Source organism: Heptranchias perlo, chromosome 9 (genome assembly GCF_035084215.1).
Source record: "Heptranchias perlo isolate sHepPer1 chromosome 9, sHepPer1.hap1, whole genome shotgun sequence".
NCBI classification, from domain to species: domain Eukaryota; kingdom Metazoa; phylum Chordata; class Chondrichthyes; order Hexanchiformes; family Hexanchidae; genus Heptranchias; species Heptranchias perlo.
The window spans coordinates 54,647,931-54,673,965 of record NC_090333.1 but is presented as its reverse complement, the minus strand read 5'-3'; the positions used below and the strand labels follow the sequence as shown (position 1 = coordinate 54,673,965).

The window sequence follows — 26,035 nt, the reverse complement described above, 5'->3', positions numbered from 1 at the left end:
TTTAAGATTATGAAAGGGTTTGGTAGGGTAGACATACAGAAGATGTTTCCACTTGCGGGGGAGACCAGAACTAGGGGCCATAGATGTAACATAGTCACTAATAAATTCAATAGGGAATTTAGGAATCATAGAATCATAGAAGTTTACAACATGGAAACATGCCCTTCAGCCCAACATGTCCATGTCGCCCAGTTTATACCACTAAGCTAGTCCCAATTGCCTGCACTTGGCCAATATCCCTCTATACCCATCTTACCCATGTAACTGTCCAAATGCTTTTTAAAAGACAAAATTGTACCCGCCTCTACTACTGCCTCTGGCAGCTCGTTCCAGACACTCACCACCCTTCGAGTGAAAAAATTGCCCCTCTGGACCCTTTTGTATCTCTCCCCTCTCACCTTAAATCTATGCCCCCTCGTTATAGACTCCCCTACCTTTGGGAAAAGATCATGTGCGACCCTTAGTGACCCTATCCCTATTCTGATTTTTCTTTTGTTTTGTTATGTGTCTGTAGAATACTTTACCCAACAATGTGGAAAATTGCCCAGGTATGTCCTGTCCACAAAAAGCAGGACAAATCCAATCTGGCCAATTACCGTCCCATCAGTCCACTCCCAACCATCAAAGCGATGGAAGGTGTCGCCGACAGCACCACCAAGCGGCACCTACCCACTAACAACCCGCTCACCGATGCTCAGCCTGGGCTCCGCCAGGACCACTCGGCTCCAGACCCCACCACAGCCCCGGTCCAAACATGGACAAAAGAGCCGAACTCCAGAGGTGAGGCGAGAGCGACCGCCCCCGACACCAAGGCAGCAACAGAAGCTTCTATACCCAGAGAATGGTTAGAATGTGGAACTCACTACCACAAGGAGTAGTTGAGGCAACTGGCATAGATGTGTTTAAGGGGAAGTTAGATAAACACATGAAAGGAATAGAAGGATAAGCTGATAGGGTTAGATGAAGTAGGGAGGGAGGAGGCTCATGTGGAGCATAAACACCGGCTTGGACCTTTTGGGCTGAATGGCCTGTTTTTGTGCTGTACATTCTAGCTAATGCTATATGACTAAATTATACAGACCACAAAGGTCAGAAGTAATCCACAGCCAATATAACATGATAGTGTAGTGGTTATGTTACTGGACTAGTTATTTAGAGGCCTAGGCTAATAACCCAGCAAATATGAGTTCAAATCCTACCATGGTAGTTTGAAAATTTGAATTTAGTTTAAAAATCTGGAAATAAAAAGGTTTTGTTAGTAAAAGTTAGCATGAAGCTATCAGATTGTCATAAAAACTCAATTGGTTCAGTAAAGTCCATGAGGGAAGGAAATCTGCCATTTTTACCTGGTCTGTCTTGTATGTGACTATAGTCCCACACCAACGTGGTTGACTCTTAACTGCCCTCTGAAGTAGCCTAGCAAACCACTCAGTTGTATCAAATAGAAGAAGGCCCACGATTCTCACCTTCTCAGGGCAACTAGGGATGGACAATAAATGCAAGCCTTGCCAACAATGCCCACATCCTGAGAATGAATAATTTTTAAAAAATGACTGTAGTATCTCTGGGATGGAGAGGGCACAGATTAGCCTGAATTCCTGCTCCTGTTTGTGGTCTAAATGTCAGGTGAGACCCCCCCCCAACCTACCCACCTCACCCACCCCCTCACAAACCCCCTCACTCCCTCCTCCCCCTCTGTCCGGGCCACTCAATGAGGTGCAGAAGGGTGTCGAGTGCCTGTGGAATCATATTGCAGCATGAACAACAGTGCCTTCAGGATAAGAGAATTAAAAAAAACATGTAGGCTTTTCTGATTATATGTGTTCTCTCCTACTTTGGTCAGAATCCAAAACCTGCCATATAATGTATTATTGGAATATTTTGCTTATAGAACTAACTTAAATAATTTTTCCCCTAAAACTCATGAGTACTGTCAGGTAGCAAACCAATAGTTTTCATTTACTGAAGGATTACTCTAATATATTGTCATTGTTTTTATTTAAGAAGGGAACAAGGTCTCAAACCTTTCCCGAAGGTAATAATGCAAATCGGAATGGCTCTGTGATAACATTGGGTGCATTTCACCTTTTTTGAATTGGTATCTTCCAAATGCTTGGCATGCATCCAGAAATGGTAGGCAGGGCAGGGCAGGGTTTGATATTTTGCAAGAGTTTAGATCGGTTCTGAATGATGGAGCAGAGCATGTCTGACGACTGAGGGCTTGGCTCTTGTTCATGTCTGAATCACATTGGGAGACTTTGGATCGCTATTTGCTTGCAGGGGATTCTTAGATGTGTCAGAATTAGTCAGGCAGAGAGATAGTATAAGTTCACTGGGTGAACACCTTCAGAGTATACATTCCTTCTTCTGCAATAAACGTCGGCAGTTAAGTTGTTGCAAGGACTGAAGTCCTTAGTTTGAGATGAATACGTTTTGCTCATTGGCACTGACTGGTTACAGCTTTATTTTTATTTTATCCCATGTGTCTGGCACCTACGTTTGGAATGGTAGAAGATATGTAGGTAGGTCTCGGCACCACTTATTTTTCACTGGCTGAAATACTTCAACTTGAATTTCAAGGTCTGAGTGAGTTGTGAATGATCAATTTACAAAAAATGTAGAATATTATTATATTCTTTATGTCTTGCAACTGAACTGGTTTTATAATATTGAATCTGTGCATGGAATCATTGCATGTTTGGACTGATAGGTAAATTATAATTTGTGTAGACACTTGTTACAGCTTGGCACTTTAAGCAGCATTAAGGCAGGGCTGTGATGCAGGGCTGGGAGCTGCCTGGATTCACATTTTATTCATTGGAGAGCTGGAGGAGCTAAATTACAAGAAAAGAAAAGAGAAAAATCTGGGCAAACAAGCTTGGGGTGAAATTCATCCTTTAACGTAAGATAGAAGCAGACATGTTGTTCTCCGAATCATTAATGAAATTGTGTGGAGTTGAAACATTAGTCCCGATCATAACCCTGCCCGCTCGAAGGGAGCGGGGCGACCAGGTAGTTAAAATAGCGGTCATGAGCTTACTGTTCCCAACGAGGTCCCGCCTGCTTCCATTTTAGCAGTGCACCTTTTGGAGCAGGCCGAGGCGCTCGCCACAGGCAGGCAGAGGCCCCCTGAATACATTTAAATTGGGGTCCTATGATGCAATTAGGACCCCAACGCCATTTTAACCAAAAATGGTGGAAGTCCTGCCCAGTAAACATGGGAGGAATTGGTGTCTCAGAGACACTGGTGCAATATTTAAAGGAACACTCACTGGTAGCTGATTGGATCGCAGGTTCTTTCTGCTATTTGGATTGCGAGGAGTGTTTCCAGCTTCCTTTCTTCTCACTTTTACTGCCTTAGCAGCCTCAGTAAGCTCTATCTGCTTAGCATGGATGCACCTGGACGAGCAGCAGCAGGGCTCATCAGAAGATGGCAGGTGAGGGGGGCTGATCCTAGGAGGCCATACCCAGCATACAGGGTGTACAGGCCAAGGGTCACTTTCTTGGATCTTTCTGAGGAGCAGTGCCTCAGAAGGCTGTGCTTCTCCAGGCAGGCTGTTGCAGATCTCCTCAGGACCTGTGGTCTGCTGGACCAGGGCATCAAGCTTTGCCAATGGCTGTGAAAGTTACCCCAGCCTTTAATTTCTTCACCACTGCTCCTTTCAGTCAGCTGCAGGAGATATCAGCCGCATCTCCCAGTCTGCAGTACGCGGCCTGTTCTCCAGTACATCCCATTCCCCATTGACCTCAGCGGTCTACACAAGAGAGCTTGGGGATTTGCAGCATTGGCGTCCGATCACAGAAACAGGATCGTGCAAGTTTCTGCAAGGTGCCCAGGCAGCTGATGTGATGAATTTATCCTGTGCCAGTTTACCATCCCCTCAATGTTCCACCCTCCCAGGAACGTGGCAGGATGGCTGCCTGAGGGACAAGGGATACTCCCTACAGACATAACTCATGACACCTCTCTGCAACCCACGATACCTGAGCAATGTGTATAATCAAAGCCAGGGGACCAGCAGGATCATTACTGAACTCACTATAGAGAGAAGTAGAGGTTCACGTGTCTGGACAGGTCTGGGGGGTTCCCCACAATATGCCCCAGAGAGAGTCTTCTGCATCATTGTGGTGTGCTGCATACTACACAACCTCATCAAACAGAGAGGCTTGCATTTAGAGGAGGCACAGCAGCAGCAGCAGCATTCATCATCGGACAAGCCCCTATCCTTATGGTTCATCAATCTGACCAAAATGGACAACCGTCTCTCCAATCTGGAGCCAGGAACCATTTGAACTTCCACCAAAGCTGCAAAGGCTGGTGACACGGGCTCCTTTTGTGAGGACTTGGCTGCAGCATCCCTGGAGGTGGCCACACTCACCAGAGTAGACTGCAGAGTGCTAATTATGTACAAAATGACACCACACAGTGGACTCCTCCATACTTTCTGCCATAGTGCTGAAACTCCCCGGCAGGCTGACCAATATCTGCTATAACTGCTTGTGAGAGTCCAGCAGTTTCTGCTTCTTCCTCTGCTTGGGTGAGGGCTATAATGTTGGTTATTCCTCCCCCGGTCTTGGTCCTCTCCCTCGCATTATGTCTTGTCCTGCAGAAATAGAGGGTGAGAGTTAGTGCGTGGCTGTTGAAAAGGTAAGTGGTGATGTCGACGGCTTGTGCATTTGATGCATGCGTTGAGAGGTGGAGGAGAAGCAAGGTGGATTGAGGGCCGGGGAGGTGATGAATGTAAAGCCAAGTGTGTGGAATGTGAAGTGAGGAAGGAGTGCTGGGAGGAGATGGTGTTTGTGCATGTGCTAGGATGTGAGAAGAGCAAGGTGTTAGTGTGTGGTGTAAAGAGAGGAAAGGAAGAGGTGGGTGTGTTTGGAATGAGAAAGAGAGGTGTTGCAGTGTGCCCTTGTGAGTGCAGGCTGAAGGATGTGATTCATGGGGGGGAGTTTTTGAGAATGGTGGGGAAGGGGTGAAATGGGTGTTGTGAGGTGCTGTTGAGAGAGCTGGAGAGGTGAAGAGCTGTAATCACCCTTGCTGCTCTTGTGAGGTCACTGAACCTCTTTCTACATGAACCCAGGTGTTGGGGGTGATGCTGGTGGCATTGACCCTGTCAGCCGCCCCTGTTGGCCTTGGGGATGCTCCTGTGGCTTGTGGGGAACAGCACCTCCTTTCTTGCCCTGACTTCCTCCACCAGGGATACATCAGAAAACCAGGGAGGAGGCTGCACTTCTACTCATCTGTGCTGCCAAAATATATTGAAGCGTTCTTCCAGCAAAAATGAAAGCAGGGAATGCAACCTCACTTTAAGAGGCGCATCCCCGATTTAAATAGATCTCGGGCGGCTTACCAGAAATTGCACGCGTCATGTGGGCGGGCTGTCTCATTCTCGACGTGATCAGGAGAGTAGCCCATCAGTCAAATGGAAATGAGGCCTGGGAGTTAAAATTGCCCAGGCCTCAGGCTGACAATGTCATGAGGGCTCCCCACCTGCAGAAGAATCTGATCAGATCATTTTAACACCTTGTTGTTATTTGCTACTTAATCTCTAACCAAGGGCTGGATTCATAAGGTATTTAATGATAGGTAGTCTTAAAAATAAGAAATCAGAGCAGTAAAATACAGCCATTTCATTCTCCATACTTTGGGCCACAAAGATTATAAAGGCTCTATACAGCAGGTTACAAGAAAGCTGCTTACTTAGCATTTGTATGCTTCTTAGAATGAGGAATCAACTGTGACAAGCGCCTTTAGAAATGAGATGATGCGGCTGTTGAGCATAAAATGTACACATTGAAGTTGTGCTAGCAGGGCTCTGAAGCATCGATGTGTAACAGAGATATGGCTAGTTGCCTGGAGGGGTAATAAACTATTGACACAGAGTTCATGAACATTGCACTGATTTGTTGCTATAAACTTCACAAGAGTTAACGCCCACACCAGACCAATGTCTGCTCAAATAGGTAAAAAAATAAATAAAATAGAAAGAAATTGTACAATTGCAAGTAAATCGACTTGGTAATTGTCAAAATGAGTTTGTTTATCTTTAAGAGCGCTGTGACTGGTTAAAGATGCAGGAGGTTGATAGATATTACGATGCTTATTTCAGACACAGACCTCAAAGGGAAGCTTGCAGGGGAGTTCTGTACTGTGATGTCTGATGTTAGACATTCACATGGAATCGGTTCAGATCAAAACAGGAGTCTCTAAACCACTTGTGATTTTTAAAAAATGCATGATTGTCGATTGTGCATTGTTAAAATTATAGACTGTGCTGCAAAATGGTAGGTCTCTTATCTCGGTTATCAGATGTACAATATGCCTGGTTACATTGTAGGCATTGCGGGAAGGGCTGCTGATACGATCTATGCTGTAATTTTTAAAAATTATTCGTTCATGGGATGTGGGCGTCGCTGTCAAGACCAGCATTTATTGCCCTTGAGAAGGTGGTGGTGAGCCGCCTTCTTGAACAACTGAGCGGCTTGCTAGGCCATTTCAGAGGGCGATTAAGAATCAACCACATTGCTGTGGGTCTGGAGTCACATATAGGTCAGACCGGGTAAGGACAGCAGGTTTCCTTCCCTAAAGGGCATTAGTGAACCAGATGGGTTTTTACGACAATCCAGTAGTTTCATGGCCACCATTACTGATACTAGTTTTTTTACTGCTGACTCTTGTCACTCTGGCACTAGTCCAAGTTTCAGAACAACCTCATATTTGATGTTCTGTTGATTGATCAAGTTAACTCGTTTCAGTTGGGGTGTTGGTGGGATTGTTGCAATTGTTCTTAGTGCTCCTGGACTAGGAGGATCAGCCAAGGTTTCTGTCCCTGTTTCCTGTCCAGTAACCCCTGCTGGAAAATTGCACATATGTAGTGCTGAGAGGGTCAGGCATAGATTTGATACTTCTTTCCCCCATCTTCCATAATCGAATAGTCTCCTGGTATTCACTTTCACAATTGTGCAAGGTACCAAAGGAAAACCATACCTCAACATAAAGGCTTCAGGAAGAGGGAAGAGAATCGAAGAAAATTAAGCAAGAGAAGCAACTATTAAAACTCGCTTGAAGAATGCATGTATTGGGTGAGTAAGGTGGGTCCATGATTAGTAGCTTGGCAATACTCCCTGTCAAGGCTAACATATGAATAAGGCCTCTTGGATGAGTTAACAAATTATAAATGGTACCCGTGGAGCCATATCCTAGCAGGAAGTCAATGCCCTCAGACAAGGGCAAAAGAGAAATTGGAAAAAAATATATATATGCTGTTATTTCCCTTTTGCCAATTTGCATCACATTGTGTTTTTATTTTATATTTCAATTAGTGGATTTTTAAGAAAATTCAATTGAAGGTGAGAAAACTTTGTAGTGAAATGATAATCTGATGCTTGGATCGAGCCCTACTTAGCAGTTTTGCATTGGTCATAATTACTTGAGCAGAAATTTCCCTCTGAAAGACTATGACTTAATAAACTAGTTTCATGAAGGTTAGCAAATTATTGTTTTCAATTCAAATCTCAATGTGATGAATATGAACGACTACATTTTCAATAGCACACGCACAGGAAGTGCTTAGACATCAAAGTTTCAGCCAAGATGTAATTTGTAAGTTAAATGAGAATTGTTGTCCTTTAAGGATATCAAAAATTTGCTAGTCACATTAATTGTCACTGTAACAATATTTTTGGACACTTTACATAGTTCCTAGATCAGACCTTTGAAGCTGTTCACACAGTTTTTTTTGTGAAACTCATAGTAGACTTGAACTTTTTGTTGCGATTTTCAATTTACCTGAATTGGATGATGTTCAGATAAAAACATTTCTGGTCTGTAATGCAAAAATTCTTGCCAACAAACTCAATTAACATGAAATTTAAGCAAATCAGCGGCTTGTCTACTTTATAAAAGTTTGATGGATAATAGAACTTTGTTTTCAAATAAGGAATTAAGAGACTCCAAAAAGCAACATGTTCATATCTGATTGGCAAAGGTATGAGGAAATGTAAGATAAGGGGGAAAAAACTCAATGTACAATGGAACCTTATCTGCAGGTATATAACAGAAATTAGTGAATAATCAAGAGTGCCTCAATGCACTTCATGAATGTCTCTGTATTGTTTTAAACCCCACTGCCGATAGAAACCAGGCGGAACGGGAGTTAAAATCGAACGGCTCTCTTTCTTGTTCCAATGCTGATTTTACGTCGGCGATTGAGGCGGAGGCCTCATTTAACGTGTGCCAATCAGGAATCTATGGCTCTGTTAGTAGCCCGAGGCCGTTTTAATGGCCTACTGGCTGCAACGACCAAACGTGGCTCCTTCCCACATTCTCACCCGTGCAACCCTGCCGTACTCCTCCCCATCCCGCGACTTTACGAGTGTGGACGGGTGGCCGATCTTCACTTGCTGGCAGCTGGCCAGCTACCTCCTCACACCCATTTCAGGCGGGCAACTGGCCGGTGGGCTGTTATCGAGGCCCAGCTGCTAAAATCGCCTGGGCCTCCCACGGAGACTCTGGGGCTGGAAGTTCGGCGGCTCACCCCCTCGGCTTTCCGTCCAGGAATTAAAAGCCACGCTAACGTTTTTATTAAAATGACATCTAGCATCCCCAACTGCTACTGGTCTCCCAACCTGAAGACTTGACTCCTGCAAAAATGATGACAACCCCGAATACCATAAACGTTCCAGCAGATAATTAAGGCTGTAGGTAATGGGAGGGCAAGTAGTTGAGGCTCCAATGTATTGCACTCTGAACGATTGCAAATTTTTTTTTTCATTTATGGGATGTGGGTGTTGCTGGCATCTCTAATTGCCCTTGAGAAGGTGGTGGTGAGCCGCCTTCTTGAACCGCTGCAGTCCGTGTGGTGAAGGTTCTCCCACAGTACCGTTAGGAAGGGAGTTCCAGGATTTTGACCCAGCGACGACGAAAGAACGGCGATATATTTCCAAGTCGGGATGGTGTGTGACTTGGAGGGGAACGTACAGGTGGTGTTGTTCCCATGTACCTGCTGCCCTTGTCCTTCTAGGTGGTGGAGGTCGCAGGTTTGGGAGGTGCTGTCGAAGAAGCCTTGGCGAGTTGCTGCAGTGCATCCAGTGGATGGTACACACTGCAGCCATGGTGCGCCGGTGGTGAAGGGAGTGAATGTTTAGGGTGCCAATCAAGCGGGCTGCTTTGTCCTGGATAGTGTCGAGCTTTTTGAGTGTTGTTGGAGCTGCACTCATCCAGGCAAGTGGAGAGTATTCCATCACACTCCGGACTTGTGCCTTGTAGATGGTGGAAAAGCTTTGGGGAGTCAGGAGGTGAGTCAAGACAAAAGAATGCTGATGGCTTCATTTCTGAACCAAAGCCACACCCAATAAATGTTATGTACAGAGTGATTTCTTTAGCTGGTATGTGGCAGAAAGGGGCCCTCTATGGTAATAGATCTTTAAATTGATCACACCCATTTCTAAAGTATTTATGGTTTTCTGAGATCTAAAGGAATTCCTCCTTAACCTACAGTCCAAGTTAAAATTCTTTTTGGATTTGTTTGTAAGTGAATGTTAATAAAAAGTGGCTCCTGTAACGGTTCAGTTAGTAAGTCCGCTGTCCAGTGTGGACCAAGAAGGTCGCAAGTTCAATCCCTGATCGTGGAATTATCTGACCTCAGCCATTGCAGCAGCAGAGGCTCAGTGATTGGGCTGAGCCACTCTGGACTATGAAGGGGACAAAATGGGCTAGGAGTCTCGTCGTTGATTGTGGGTTAGGACCGTCAGCAGTGGAAAGGAGAGAATTAGGGAGAAAGAAGTAAACACTGAGAAAGGAGATGGGGAATGTCCGTATGATGCACATTCACTTTGTTCGGTAACCTGCCATTACCAATATTGCTGTGCTGAATACAGATGTTAGTTTTAATAGGTGTGGGTTATTATTTAGCAATTTACATAGCAGCAAACCAATATATACCACCAGAAGCCAGAGGCTTCACAACAATTGTAGAATGTTTATGCTGCCTCCCTTTTCTTTGCTCTCGTATTCGTTAGGTATCTGTGCTGCAACAGCAGTTTCAGACATGTTTACACAACCTACTTGGTGATCTGTAACTGAGTAAATAACATTTCTCTTCACTTACCCCAACATTGATCACAAACCATTGGGTAGATTCCACCCAGACACATACCAGTCTAGATGTTGAAAGCTGAATCAGCACTGAATTAACTTCAGCCTGTTGTGAACCACCTGGAATGTGTTTTGTTTTGCTTATAATATGTCCAGCACAGCAAATTGCTTAGAGGAAACAGACCTAGAATTAAACGCTCTATGCTACATTTAAATATCTGTAGATAAAGAAAGATGCATATACACTATGTTGTTTATAATCTCATACTTATCCTATAAACACCTAGTTATTTGAATGTTTTCATAGTTTTTTCCTTCCAATTTCCAGTACTTTTATTTTATTCATTCATGGGATGTGGGCATCGCTGGCGAGGCCAGCATTTATTGCCCATTCCCAATTGCCCTTGAGAAGGTGGTGGTGAGCCGCCTTCTTGAACCGCTGCAGTCTGTATGGTGAAGGTACTCCCACAGTGCTGTTAGATAGTGAGTTCCTGGATTTTGACCCAGCGACGGAGAAGGAACAGCAATATATTTCCAAGTCAGGATGGTGTGTGACTTGGAGGGGAACGTGCAGGATGAGGATGGGGATATTCACTGAGCCTCCTCCTCCCGTTAGTTGCTTAATTGTCCACCACCATTCATGATTGGATGTGACAGGACTGCAGAGCTTTGATCTCATCCATTGGTTGTGGGATCACTTAGCTCTATAGCTAAGCTTCCACTGTTTAGCGTGCATGTAGTCCTATGTTGTAGCTTCACCAGGTTGGCATCTCATTTTTAGGTACGCCTGGTGCTGCTCCTGGCATGCTCTTCTACACTCCTCATTGAACCAGGGTTGATCCCCTGGCTTGATGGTAGAGTGAGGGATGTGCCAGGCCATGAGGTTATAGATTATGGTGGAATACAATTCTGCTGCTGCTGATTGCCTACAGCACCTCATGGATGCCCAGTTTTGAGCTGCTAGATCTGTTCTGAATCTATCCCATTTAGCACGGTGATAGTGCCACAAAACACGATGGATGGTGTCCTCAGTGTGAAGACAGAACTTCGTCTCCACAAGGACCGTGCGGTGGTCACTCCTACCAATACTGTCATGGACAGATGCATTTGTGCCAGGTAGATTGGTGAGGACGAGGTCAAGTAGGTTTTCCCTCGTGTTAGTTCTCTCTCCACCTGCCGCAGGCCCAGTTTGGCAGCTATTTCCTTCAGGACTCGGCCAGCTCGGCCAGTAGTGGTGCTACCGAGCCACTCTTGGTGATGGACATTGTAGTCCCCCAACCCAGAGTACATTCTGTGCTCTTGCTACCCTCAGTGCTTCCTCCAAGTGATGCTCAACATGGGGGAGTACTGATTTATGAGCTGAGGGAGGATGGTAGGTGGTAATCTGCAGGAGGTTTCCTTGCCCATGTTTGACCTGATGCTATGAGGACTCCTAGGGCCACTCCCTCCTGACTGTACAATACCACCTCTGGTGGGTCTGTCCTGCCAGTGGGACAGGACATACCCATGGATGGTGATGGAAGAGTCTGGAACATTGGCTGAGTTATGATTCTGTGAGTATGGCTATGTCAGGCTGTTGCTTGACTAGTCTGTGGGACAGCTCTCCCAATTTTGGCACAAGTCCCCTGGTGTTCTTGAGGAGGACCCTTTTTTTTTTATTTGTTCATGGGATGTGGGTGTCGCTGGCGAGGCTGGCATTTATTGCCCATCCCTAATTGCCCTTGAGAAGGTGGTGGTGAGCCGCCTTCTTGAACCGCTGTAGTCCGTGTGGTGAAGGTTCTCCCACAGTGCTGTTAGGAAGGGAGTACCAGGATTTTGACCCAGTGATGATGAAGGAATGGCGATATGTTTCCAACTTGGGAGGGTGTGTGACTTGTAGGGGAACGTGCAGGTGGTGTTGTTCCCATGTACTGCTGCTCTTGTCCTTCTAAGTGGTAGAGGTCGTGGGTTTGGGAGGTGCTGTTGAAGAAGCCTTGGCGAGTTCTGCAGTGCAATATGTGGATGGTACACACTGAAGCCACTGTGCGCCGGTGGTGAAGGGAGTGAATGTTTAGGGTGGTGGATGGGGTGCCAATCAAGCGGGCTGCTTTGTCCTGGATGATGTCGAACTTCGAGTGTTGTTGGAGCTGCACTCATCCAGGCAAGTGGAGAGTAGTCCATCACACTCCTGACTTGTGCCTTGTAGATGGTGGAAAGGCTTTGGGGAGTCAGGAGGTGAGTCAAGACAAAAGAATGCTGATGGCTTCATTTCTGAACCAAAGCCACACCCAATAAATGTTATGTGCAGAGTGATTTCTTTAGCTGGTATGTGGCAGCCTCTGACCTGTTCTTGTAGCCACAATATTTATATGGCTGGTCCAGTTAAGTTTCTGGTCAATGGTGACCCCCAGGATGTTGATGGTGGGGGATTCGACGATGGTAATGCCGTTGAATGTCAAGGTCAAGGGGAGGTGGTTAGACTTTCTCTTGTTGGAGATGGTCATTGCTTGGCACTTGTCTGGCACGAATGTTACTTGCCACTTATCAGCCCAAACCTGGGTCAACTGGGCTTGGTTTGCCTTTTTCATGTCCGGTGCCTAGTGGTCCATCCGGTTTTATTCTTATGTCTTTTTGTAGCAGGATTGCACAACTGAGTGGCTTACTAGGCCATTTCATTTCAGAGGGCAGTTAAGAATCAACCACATTGCTGTGGGTCTGGAATCACAGATAGGCCAGACCGGGCAAAGGTGGCAGGTTTCCTTCCCTAAAGGGGGATGGGTTTATTACAACAATCTGGTAGTTTCATGGTCACCATTACTAATACTAGCTTTTTATTCCAGATTTTTAATTAACTAATTTTAAATTCCCCAGCTGCTATGGCAAGATTTGAACTCATGTCTCCTGATTATTAGTCCAGGTCTCTGGATTACTAATCTAGTAACATAACCACTATGCTACCATACCCACAGTACTTAAATTACTAACTTGTGCTGTAGGAAGAGTCCATGGGTGCTGTATTAAATATACTATAAAAATATATTAGGGAGTGCATTAAAGCCAATAGTTCTAGTGCAAGGGTTGGAGTTCTTTATTCTGGTACCTGAAACTTAAATGGCATTATAGTCCAGTCCCCTGTATCTATGGTTCAATCGGCATATTGAGTATGGAACTGAACCATTGGGATCAGGTGCTTTGGAAGTGTCCATCCTTCACGGGCATCACAGTAGGAAGTGACTGTGGACAATGATTGGGGTCAAGAACCCTGGCTGATTTTTACCTCCCTTGAACAAGGATGGTGAGGCGAATGGTACTGCCACCCAAGGTCACAATTTGAATATGAATGAGGAAGACCATTGGATATATTCAGAGACCCCCTACAGGCCAACCTCATAGCATCCAATTGTTTCTTAAATGACACCAGAGTTTTGTCTTCACTGCTGTAACAGGAAGTCATTCCATGCGTTGATCACTCTTTGTATGAAGAAGAATGCCTGATATCAGTCCTAAAATTGCTGAGTCCCGTTTGTCCTACTCTCACAATTTAGTCTGAAGTAATTTTCTGGATCTACCTTTTCCATTCAGTTTTCAATCTCATATCTTTTTAAAGACACCTCTCAGTTGCCTCCTTTCAAGGTTGAAAAGTCCAAGTTTCTATCCTAATATCTTGGTTCTCTGATGCCTCGCGGCTGTTCTCTGAACTGACTCCAGAGCTTGAATATTTCATTTGAGATCTGCTAATTCAACGCAGATCAGAGAAGAAACCTGGGACCTTCCTGGTCTCTGAGTGAATTTGTCAATAAGCCATCAGGGAGGAAACCATAAGAAACTTAAGGTGGAAATAATAATAGATACAGGAGACTGGGGAGTAAGACTATAATGTCATTGAGGGTTCAGATGTCATGATAAAGAACCCCAATCCCTGTGCTGAAACTATTGCCTTTAACTCACTCCCCAGTTTTTTATTCGTTGTTTATTTAATATAGACTGTGTTGTTATTGAGTTATTTTCCTACCAGAGATGGGGGAGGAATGAGGACGCTGCTGCCTGTGAGGGGATCAATTTATTGGTATGTTATCTTGAGGGCTTCATGGGGAAGATTTCCTCCGTGCACTATAAAATTGAAAATTATTCTTTGCAAATAGGATTTTATTTTGTTTTACACATAGTGCACAGAGGAATTCTACCCTCATATTTCTTGATGGTAAGAAACAGAAAAGGAGTTTTGCACCATTGGAAGGCTGTCACTCCCACCTCAGTTTCATACAATGCATATCTTCCTGGTGACGCTTATCAAATCAAATTATTAACAGCTCAGTACTTTTGTTATTTCTCTGTCTCTAATCAGTTCTCTTGCGATGGTAACTTTGCTAACACCATAATCAAGACAGACTTTGTGTGAAAAGAATGATAACAACATTGTGTTTACCAGCGGATAACTGGAGAATGAGAACTGCTGTACAATTTGTCTTACTTTTCTGGATGATTTTACTAGCTATTTCTAGCATTCATGCTGTTAATTATTAAGTCATGTATTGACCTAATATGACCCGACTGTTTCCCCCTTCTTTGCCGTCCTGTCTCATTTCCTGCATTTTTCTAGAATTTATTCTCGGTGTATTTTGAAAGCCTGGTTTTCACTCCTCTGGCTGACTCATGCATTAGACTTTTGTGGACACCTGCTTATACCAGACACTACTCCACAAAATTCTTCATGTGCTCTTTAGTCCTTAAACCACATACTGCACTTAGATCGTTGAACCACAGATTGTACTTAGCCTATTCTGTTGGAGTTCTTCTTTAAGACCAGTGACCTAGCTGAGAATTGAAATAAGCCACCTGGCCAGATTGTCTTAAAGGCTACTGGTTTGTGTCTTTCACTAGAAAATGGAAGGAACCACAGAGTGTGATCCCCAATCATGTGTAGTAAACACAGAACCTGACTTGTTCAGTCACCATAAACCAATGGGCTTAATTATATATAGATGGAGAATGCAATCCCAAAACAGGTTAAAAAAATCTCAGATTCCCATGAAATAAAAATGGAATTTGAATTATTCAGTCACATTAAGCCTGCAGGCACCCTCACCACCATTTTAGTGATGAAATTTAGAAGGGAGCATGACTTATCCATGCAAGGCATCTAAATATGCAATTTTGTATTTTTTAATCAGCGCAAGAAACAAAAAAAAAAATCAGTTGCATGTTTTTCAGACAGACCAGGTTAAAGCATTATGGGCTGGATCCTGCTGGAAAGATAAAGGCGTGTTCATAAAGGTACGCTTTTATTAATGTGCAAATCGTCCAGCAAGTTCAGGGGATTAAGAGATACGCCGTGAGTTACGAATCTCCAGAAGTTACTGGTGGATTTATGCTGCTCCGCCGTTTGCTTCCTTAGCCACCCTGTTATTTTTAAGAACTTGCTGGATTTGCAATTAATTGCCCATTAAACTCACGTCGAATATTTGGGCTGGAATTTAACAGTGTAATACATTTTTAACAATGTGATAATTGTCATTTTGATGCCAATCAACCTCTTAATTGTAAATTTTTTTCTTACTTTTCCTTTCTCTCTCTTTTTTTCCTCTCTCTCTTAATCCAATCTTTATTTCCCTCTCTTTATTTCTCTTTCTCTACCTGAGTTGACTCTAATTCACCTTCCTTCTCTGTCATTCCTCTGTTTCTTTCTCTATCCTTAAATCTTATTGGTTAAGGAGATAGATAAGGATATGGGGAAAGGGTGGGAAAGTGGAGTTGAGGTAAAAATCAGATCAGCCATGATCTCATTAAATGGTGGAGCAGCTCGAGGGGCCGAATGGCCTACTCCTGCTCCTATCTCTTATGGTCTTATAGACTATAGATCCTGTCATTCACGAAGGTCGCAGATTCCCCGTTGTCCTCACTGCACTATTATCAGCTCCCACTTCCAGCAACTCCCAGGGCAAAAATTTTTTGAGCTGAAGGGTGAGGGAAAAACTCTAATTAATGGGGCGCACCACAAGATGCCCCACTCCAGAAAATTCTGGGCCAATATAAATCGTAACCAGATGAGAGATCTCCATTTCAGCATCTAATTGCTTTTCATATATGAAACTGGTGATGTTGGGGAAGGGATGTGCCTTACATTAGATAAGCGTGTCTCAATTGGCCCAGCTCACCATGGTGTTTTTGCTGGCTAATGCACTATAATTCATTTAACACACAGCATCTGAGTGGCCAGCTGTAAGTTACATTATTATCCTTAATGAAAAAAATGAGATGGCTTCACCACGTGTTCCCCTGCTGGTTTGGTGGGTAAATGCACCGTGTGGTATCTTGCTGAGCCACTCAAACCTGAGCGATCCAGGCTCAATTCTTGGTCTGTTTCAACTTTGCTGATCTCAGCTAGGGAAGCAATTGTGATGCTACAATTAGCTTAAATGAGGGGAAAAATCAACCTGGTTTCCCACTCCTGATTGCTAACCAATGACCCTTGCTGGACAGTCATGTTAGATTTGATGGAGGGAATTGAAAGATATCAATGCTTTACAACATGTACTAGCTCTTATCATTTTTTTTGATTTCACTACAACACATGTTGAAAGCTTTCATGTCTGATAGTATCAGCATATGCTTTTTTAATTTACCTGGTTAGGTATTTTTTATAGGGGCATAGAGCTTAGGACAAAATATTTGGAAAACTGTTTTATTCACAAACAGCACTATGAAATCTCATGTTGGAACACACCATCTCGTGACAGGATGAAAATAACACACACTTTTGGAAGACTTTTCTCTTCCTAATCAAAGACAATTATTCATGAAGACAGTGACCATTTAATGTGCTATGAAATGTATATACTGTATTTTGGACATTTTAAACACAACTTTAAGCATAAACATGCCATAGTAACTATATTTATAATGATGCCTATTATCTCTGGTCTATCAGCACAATTAGAGTCAGAAGTACACAGACATACAATGTGTTTACTATCTGTGGTTTACAGTGACTATGTCTGGGATGAGCAGTTAATGGGCCGTGCCCGTGATGACTAGGCTGCTGCATTGTGCCTCTGAGTAACCTTTGAAGTTGGGTAGGGGCAGGATCCAACAGTCACTGCAGAAACAGTCTTGCGTGCGGAAACAAGCCTAGAGGCCTGCTGAATAAAGACAAAATAGGGCCTTTGTATGATGTCACAAGGCCTGGCTGTAACTTGCCTTTCCAAGCACTGAGGGCAAGTGTTGAATCTGATTCCAGCTTCTTGTTAGTTTGTAAAGAACCAGCTGCCAAGCCTTAAGACAATCCTTTCTTGTATAACTGGCTGGATAAAACTGTGTAAAAATAGAATAGAGGATGTGACATTATTAACCTATTCACATTCACATTTCAGTGACCATTACTGAAGTCTTTGTTACCATATTTATTTGGTTTGTTTGTCTCTTTTAAGACAGGATTTGCACTGTCAGTGGATTGGCAGAAAATTGGAAATTACTCTTGAAAGCATATAATGTGCACCAATTACTTTGTTGACAGCAATCGCTTCTCTGGGCCAGACATTTGGGAGTTCAAGCCTCATTGACATTAATTTGAGGTTGTAAACTGATATGGACACTCCAGCAAACATTTAGATGGAGGTGAGAGGATAACCCGAGGGCCACGTGCCTATCCTGGTGGATGACAAAACCCTTGTGGTGTTAGTTGTCAAGAGAAAGGGTAATCCTGTTCTCTCCCTCCACCAAATTCCCAGAATAAATGGGATTTTGCTGTCTTTATCTATTGGACATCTGTCATCTCCCAAAGGAGAGATAATCCTGAAACAGTTCTGGATACACAACTAACTCAAGCTGTTGTTGAGCACTATTACACTATAAAATGGCTTTTGGAGATTTATTATGTTTTAATCAAATATTTTTAATAGCAGTTTTACTGCCTATAAAATATTTAATGAAAGTTATTTTTGAAGGATGTAAAATAACAGTTTTTAACACCAGAATAATTTAATTATCACTTCATTGCCAAGAATTGGGAAGATACATGACAAATTTCAGATAACACGAGCAGGTTACTCTTCAATAAACCACCATTGGTTTGAAATTGCACTGTACAAACGTAGTAATGAAGTTGTTACTCATATCTTTGTTATTAATATCGCACAGAGCCATTTCAACTCAAGACTGAATTTAGCTTTCCACGTGCGCTGTTGAACATTGTGACATTTTGTGCTGTTTGCTCTGTTCAGATTGCTGGTTTTATTGTGGAGTGGAGGCCTGGCAGCTGTTGAGCTAATGGGCATGAATTTGCTGAAAACTTGCGCCATAGTAATGGTAGATCTACGGCGTACGCCATTATTATGGTGCAGAAATTCCAGGAAATTATGGTGTGAATGACTTATGCCATTAAGTATGCCATGCCATAATTGGCTGGGACTTTGGCGCTGCCCCACAGAGACCCTCGCCAAACAAGTTGAACAGCTAATTATCATAGCTCCACCACCCTACTAAAATTAATGGCAAGATCGATTATGTTGAATTAACGGCACTGTGATCACCACAGCAACTTAGACTGTTACAGAATGGTGCTGGAGGCTCAGAATCAATGAAGTATTGAATTGCTCAGCAGGTTGCCTGAGGGTAACATTTTTACTAACTTGTTCTAGGAACTTCATTGAAATCTTAAACCTCAATTGAGTAATAAAATAAGTGATATTTTGACTGCCAGGCATGTTCTGATTCCTCTCTCCCTCAACTGATAGTATTTTTATATTAATATTTATTGAGCTAGTGCGCTGAGCTTTGAATTGCAACCGGTATGGCATGCAGTTCGGGAGACAGCCCCAGGCCGCCTTAAGACCGATTTGTCTATTTATACTGCTTTAGTACAAACTCATCTATTAAATTAAACCTGACCTGGACATTCTGACCATACAGACTGCGACCCATCCCCATGTTATCAGATCGGAGCCATTGCTCCTAACTGCACCCCTGTTAAATACCCCGTTGCCCCGTTCTGTGTCGGGCTCTGGTACCTTGGACGTGTACTGGACATTGGCCGCACAGCTCCCGATCCACCGCTCTGTTCACTGCGGCATATTCTAATTATTTTTTCAGCAAATTGTAGCGTGAATTCCTCACTGGAGGATCGGGAAAGACAGCGGTTTAACTTACGGCGTTGGTCGCCTTTGGAGCAAATTGCAGGTCACGGTTTCCAGAGATCTGCCCTGTTGGAACCAGAGTGAAAGTCAGGGCAGAGGTCCTTTCAGTTCAAACTCTACAAGGCTGCTTTAAAACTCTTTTAAAGCATCTACTTATCATCCGGTGTATGCTTTTCAACAGTTTCAACATTTTTGGAGCCTTTGCAGGTCTCCGACTTTGACTGGGGGAGGTCTGCTGCCTCGTGTAACACTTGGGGATAGATTTTCAACTTGCTCTCTGGGCGGAAAGCTGGCATTGCGATTCGGCCCGTTTCTATAACCAGTAATCGAACCACGATGCCAGTTTTACACCCGGGCGGCAAGTTAATAATCTACCTTAGTCTTTGCGAGAGAAGGGGGAAATGGAAATATAAATGCAATAGATTTTTAATGTTAAGACTTGTGTAACACAGATAAACAAATGTTTGTGTCTTATATTTGACTGTTTTCACATCACTGCTGGGAGAATTAACACCCAAACTTTATCTACATTATTCCCATGTCAAGTATGTCACATGATGTGGTCAATAGTCTGAGTGTCCAGTAGTTCCTTAAAGGAACTTAACTTGTGGGGATAAACTTTAACGGATCTGACCACTAGTGTGTTTCAGACTCTGAAACTCCTAATTAGCTCCCTGCCGATTACAATGATTATCTGTATAATGATCCATTTTGAGGTCATGTAGACCTAACATAGAATAAGGCAGATTACGGGGCGATATGATTGAAGTGTTTAAAATTATGAAAGGATAGGACAATGTAGAGAGAAACACACTGTTTCCAGTAGTTCAGGTGTCAAGAATAAGACACACGTTTGCCCCTCAGGAGGTCTTGAGGGTCTGAATGAGTGAAGTTTTGCGTTCTTCTTCTCTGGCTTGGTGCTATGACCTGCTGCTCTCTGGGCACAGATGGTGCTTGAGTGGTCATAATTCTGTACAAGTGTAATAAAAATATTGATAAAATATGAAATGAAGTTATCAGAGAGTGAAGTGAAAGAGCCAAGCCCTGTTCCTCTCTTACCTCATTGATTCCCCCCCATCCCCACATCTTCTGCTGATGAGTGCAGACTGAACTGTCCTTTTAAAGGGTGCACAGAAGTTTTCATGATGTGGAGATGCCGGTGATGGACTGGGGTGGACAAATGTAAGGAATCTTACAACACCAGGTTACTCACCACTCACCTGACGAAGGAGGTAAGCTCCGAAAGCTTGTGATTTTCAAATAAAACTGTTGGACTATAACCTGGTGTTGTAAGATTGCTTACAGAAGTTTTCAAGCAGTTCAGCTGCTTACACCCATTTCACACTGTTTTTACAGCAATGCCTGCACCAATGGGAATGAAAATGAGCAGACCCAGAAAACTCGTGGGTATCTCCCTCTAGAGGTCACCCGCGGACAGAACTTTTTTTTCAAAGGTGCAACTATGGTGTAAGTCATTTTGAGGAAATTCTAGGCTGTTATGTTCTAAGTAGTGCCCTCCATTCTTCCTAGCAGTAAAATTACTTACAGTGGTTGGGTACCAATGTTGTTTAGAAACACTATTGAGCCTGCCATTCGTATTGCAGCTTTGAAACCTATTGTGTAGGAAGCAGTTTATTGGAGTTTTAACACATGGGCTATAGGATTTTGTTTGCTTAAATATAATTATTTTGTTATTGAACTTGTTTCTTTTTTTTGGGTGAGGGAGGGGTAGTTTGTTAGATCATCAAGGTAACCTTGCAACAGTGCTGCAGGGAAAGGATAGCAGGTTCCCTCTTAGTGCTCGATGTTATGTCTGATTACAATCTGGTAAAGTACAGCGTGGGACAAACTTTTTCTTTTTACTAACTTCTGCAACATCCCCATTCACTGAGCTTTTTGCAGATCTTTAAAATTGTGCCTTGTCATTTTTTCTGACTTGTGGGAATGTCAGAAGTGTAGGGTGTTCAAGCAGGGTCATATTCCTGAAATGGTGTCTGACTGCTGAGATTTTACTAAAGACTGATATCAAGTATTTAAAAGGATTAGTATATACCATCTAGTCAGTAAACATTGCTGATTTTTGAAGTGCCACTTTGGAGAGAATGCGATGACAGAATGTCAGGCACATATATTGGACTCACAAACTTGCATTGCTGTTGGTTTCATTTTTTAGAACATAACTTAAAAAAAATGCTTACTTATTAGTAAAGTGAAAGATGTTGTCAGCCCTCCTCTCTGTCCCACCCCATGCGCAGGTGTTTCATCCTCAGATAACTCTCAAGGACCAAGTCATCAGGAGTTGTAGGCTCATTTAACACCTAGCGCTGTTCCACTACCTTGAGTCCAGTACTGACAGAGGCTGTCCCACTCTGCCTTGGTGAATACCACAAGAACATTACATAGAATTACATCGAAAATACAACACGGAAACAAGCTGTTCAGCCCAACCAGTCCATATTGGTGCTTATCTTCCACATGAGCAGTAGTAGGAAAATTATTGGAAAAAATTCTGAAGGACAAAATTAGTCTCCACTTGGAGAAGCAAGGATTAATCAGGGATAGTCAACATGGCTTTGTCAAGGGAAGATCATGTCTGACTAATTTGATTGAATTTTTTGAGGGGGTGACTAGGCGTGTGGATGAGGGTAACGCAGTGGATGTGGTATACATGGATTTCAGTAAGGCCTTCGATAAAGTCCCGCACAGGAGACTGGTCAAGAAGGTACGAGCCCATGGAATCCAGGGTGCCTTGGCACTTTGGATACAAAACTGGCTTAGTGGCAGAAGGCAGAGGGTGATGGTCGAAGGTTGTTTTTGTGACTGGAAGCCTGTGGCCAGTGGGGTACCACAGGGATCGGTGCTGGGTCCCTTGCTGTTTGTGGTCTACATTAATGACTTGGATATGAATGTAAAAGGTATGATCAGTAAGTTCGCTGATGATACAAAAATTGGTAGGGTGGTAAATAGTGAGGAGGATAGCCTCAGTCTGCAGGACAATATAGATGGGTTGGTCAGATGGGCGGAACAGTGGCAAATGGAATTTAACCTGGAAAAGTGCGAGGTGATGCACTTTGGAGGGACTAACAAGGCAAGGGAATACGCAATGAATGGGAGGACCCTAGGCAAGACAGAGGGTCAGAGGGATCTTGGTGTGCAAGTTCACAGATCCCTGAAGGCGGCGGAACAGGTAGATAAGGTGGTAAAGAAGGCATATGGGATACTTGCCTTTATTAGCCGAGGCATAGAATATAAGAGCAAGGAGGTTATGATGGAGCTGTATAAAACACTGGTTAGGCCACAGCTGGAGTACTGTGTGCAGTTCTGGTCGCCACACTACAGGAAGGATGTGATCGCTTTGGAGAGGGTGCAGAGGAGATTCACCAGGATGTTACCAGGGCTGGAGCGCTTCAGCTATGAAGAGAGACTGGGAAGATTGGGTTTGTTTTCCTTGGAGCAGAGGAGGCTGAGGGGGGACATGATTGAGGTGTACAAAATTATGAGGGGCACAGATAGGATGGATACTAAGGAGCTTTTTCCCTTCGTTGAGGGTTCTATAACAAGGGGACATAGATTCAAGGTAAAAGGCGGGAGGTTTAGAGGGGATTTGAGAAAGAACTTTTTCACCCAGAGGGTGGTTGGAGTCTGGAACTCACTGCCTGAAAGGGTTGTGGAGGCAGGAACCCTCACAACATTCAAGAAGCATTTGGATGAGCACTTGAAATGCCATAGCATACAAGGCTACGGACCAAATGCTGGAATATGGGATTAGAGTAGACAGGGCTGATGGCCGGCGCGGACACGATGGGCCGAAGGGCCTCTATCCGTGCTGTATAACTCTATGACTCTATGACTATGACTTCTAATCCCATGTTCCTGCTCTGTTCCCATATCCCTTTATTTGCCTTTCCTGCTATCTAACCTATTCTTAAATGTTGACAAGGATCACTAACTCTGGTAGTGCATTTCATAGCCTCGCAACCCTCTGTGTAGAAAAGTTTCTCCTGCTCTCTGTCCTAAATCTCTTACATTTAATCTTATATCTCAGTCCTCTTGTTCTAGAATCCTCAATCACCGGAAGCAATAATTTTGTTATTCACCTCCCTGATTTGTCTACAGATTTCATCTTCCATTTCCTTCCCATAGTTAGGGGCCTGTAGTACAACCCCACTAATGTAACAATCCCCTTTTTTTTATCTTCGATCTCTAACCATTTTGACTCTGAACATCTTTTCTTGTCTACATCAGCCCTTCCTAAACTACTATAATCCAATATGTTTATTTTCCACTCCTGCCCAGTTTGCAGCCAAGTTTCTGTTTGTGCTATTAAATCTATATCTTTCTGTGACATAATGCTTCTCATTCCACTAGTTCATTTCCCACATTCTGAGCATTGAAATACATGCACTTTATGTTTTTTTGATTTAATCAAGTTAATTTAAAATTTACTTTTCTCAAGTTAATTTAAAACATTAGTTGGCACCTAGTCTTTCCTGCTGTATCTCTTTTATCTTTCTTGTGTTGCTGGTCTATGTGCCTTGAGATAACAGACGTGTCATCTGCTCAGTCCTTGACATTAATTTCACTACAATTATAAACTTGGTATTTTGCACAAATTGTGATGAATGATGCTGTAGCAGCACTTGGCAAATTGTTGTAAAACCACCAAATGTTGGTGAGATGGGGGCCAAACTGTTTTTACCCCATCCCTAGAAGAACTCCAACTAGTGACCACCATGACATCTCTACTCCTCACAGAAGCCATCCTTATCTATCTCCAGCTGGGATTTCCTAATTAATGCCAAATATCGGGTTATCTGGCTGAAAAGTCACGTGAGACTTGCTTAGTTTGTATGTATATGTGATAATGTCATTCTGTCACTGTTCTTGGGTATTGATCAACTTAGTGAGTCAAACTCTAAGCCTGTCTTTGCAAACCCAGAAAACAAACCATATTTATTCCTGATTCCACAGAAATACATCCAGCCAACCCAATAATTGCACTGTGGGTTTAGTTTAAATCAGTCATGTAATTCAGATTAGCTGCAAGGCAAATTTACAAAATGAGACTGGTGGAAATTTTCGTCTTCAGTGTCTGGATGATAATCTGGCAGAGCAGATTGCCTACCTATTATAGAACCCATCCAATTTTTATTCCATTGAAACCCTTCCCTTTGACCCATCAGTGGTGGCTGTGCCTTCAGCTGCCTAAGCTCCATGCTCTGGAATTCCTTCTCTAAACCCCTCCACCTGTCCACCTTCCTCTCCTACTTTAAGACCCTCCTTAAAACTCACCTTTTCAACCAAGCTGTTGATCACCTCTCCTAATAATCATTTTTGTCTGATCATGTCTCTGCAAAGTGCCTTGTTGAAGGGAAGAAGTATGCCCCACATTGTTAAATGTTATAAAGGGAGATACTTGCATGTTTCTCAGTCCTCCCTTGCTCTGGCCAAAGACAACCTGGAACTGGGGATATTTCTGTTAATACCATCATGAAATGAGATATAGGGTCATGTAAGCACATTCAGTTGATAATTTTTCAGATAACCTTATAGTTATGTAAGATGCTTAAAGTGACAGAGAACATAAACCCAGAACAATCCTTTCAGATGCACCATTGCAGCAGGACAAGGTTGTGAAGGGCCAGCTGAGGACAGTTGGCAGAAAGTACTCCTTTAAAGAAAATAAAAAAAGAAAGGCTTGCATATATATTGCGCCTTTCATGACCTCAGGGCGTCTCAAACCGCTGTACAGCCAATGAAGTACTTTTGAAGTGTAGTCAGTGTTGCACTTTGGCAGGAAAAATCAGAGAGCAAGTTATTATCTTAATGGCGAGAAACTGGAAAGTACTGCAGTACAAAGGGATCTGGGGGTCCTAGTGCAAGAAAATCAAAAAGTTAGTATGCAGGTGCAGCAGGTGATCAAGAAGGCCAACGGAATGTTGGCTTTTATTGCTCGGGGGATAGAATATAAAAACAGGGAGGTATTGCTGCAGTTATATAAGGTATTGGTGAGACCGCACCTGGACTACTGCATACAGTTTTGGTCTCCATACTTAAGAAAAGACATACTTGCTCTCGAGGCAGTACAAAGAAGGTTCACTTGGCTAATCCCGGGGATGAGGGGGTGGACATATGAGGAGAGGTTGAGTAGATTGGGACTCTACTCATTGGAGTTCAGAAGAATGAGAGGCGATCTTATTGAAACATATAAGATTGTGAAGGGGCTTGATCGGGTGGATGCGGTAAGGATGTTCCCAAGGATGGGTGAAACTAGAACTAGGGGGCATAATCTTAGAATAAGGGGCTGCTCTTTCAAAACTGAGATGAGGAGAAACTTCTTCACTCAGAGGGTGGTAGGTCAGTGGAATTTGCTGCCCCAGGAAGCTGTGGAAGCTACATCATTAAATAAATTTAAAACAGAAATAGACAGTTTCCTAGAAGTAAAGGGAATTAGGGGTTACAGGGAGCGGGCAGGAAATTGGACATGAAGCTGAGTTCGGATCGGTCAAGGCTCTGTGGGTGGCGGAGCGGGCCCAGGGGCTGAGTGGCCGGGTTCTGTTCCTACTTCTTGTGTTCTTTAGATTTGAGGTTAGGATCAGATCAGCCATGATCTTATTAAATGGCGGAGCAGGCTTGAGGGGCCGATTCGCCTACTCCTGCTCCTATTTCTTATGTTCTTATGTAATGTAGGAAACATTGACACAAAGAATGATTGTTAGCTGCGTAGCCAGGAAGAGTGGGTGAGGCCAGATGATGTAATAAGAAGATGCTGGGGGATTGGTATTTGGGAAGGGCAAAGGAGCCTTTATCTTGACCTATCTTGTGACCT

The 26,035-nt window shown here is 43.4% G+C and overlaps 1 protein-coding gene across 1 annotated transcript in view; it reads left to right on the top strand.

Moving 5' to 3' along the window:
* The first annotated feature begins 2,262 nt into the window (after positions 1–2,262).
* LOC137325402 (laminin subunit gamma-1-like) overlaps positions 2,263–26,035 on the top strand; it is a 69,709-nt gene continuing 45,936 nt past the window's right edge. The window contains exon 1 of the mRNA XM_067990471.1: positions 2,263–2,522. Coding sequence (XP_067846572.1) covers positions 2,423–2,522 — 100 coding nt within the window. The 5' untranslated portion in view covers positions 2,263–2,422. The remainder of the gene's footprint in view (positions 2,523–26,035) is intronic.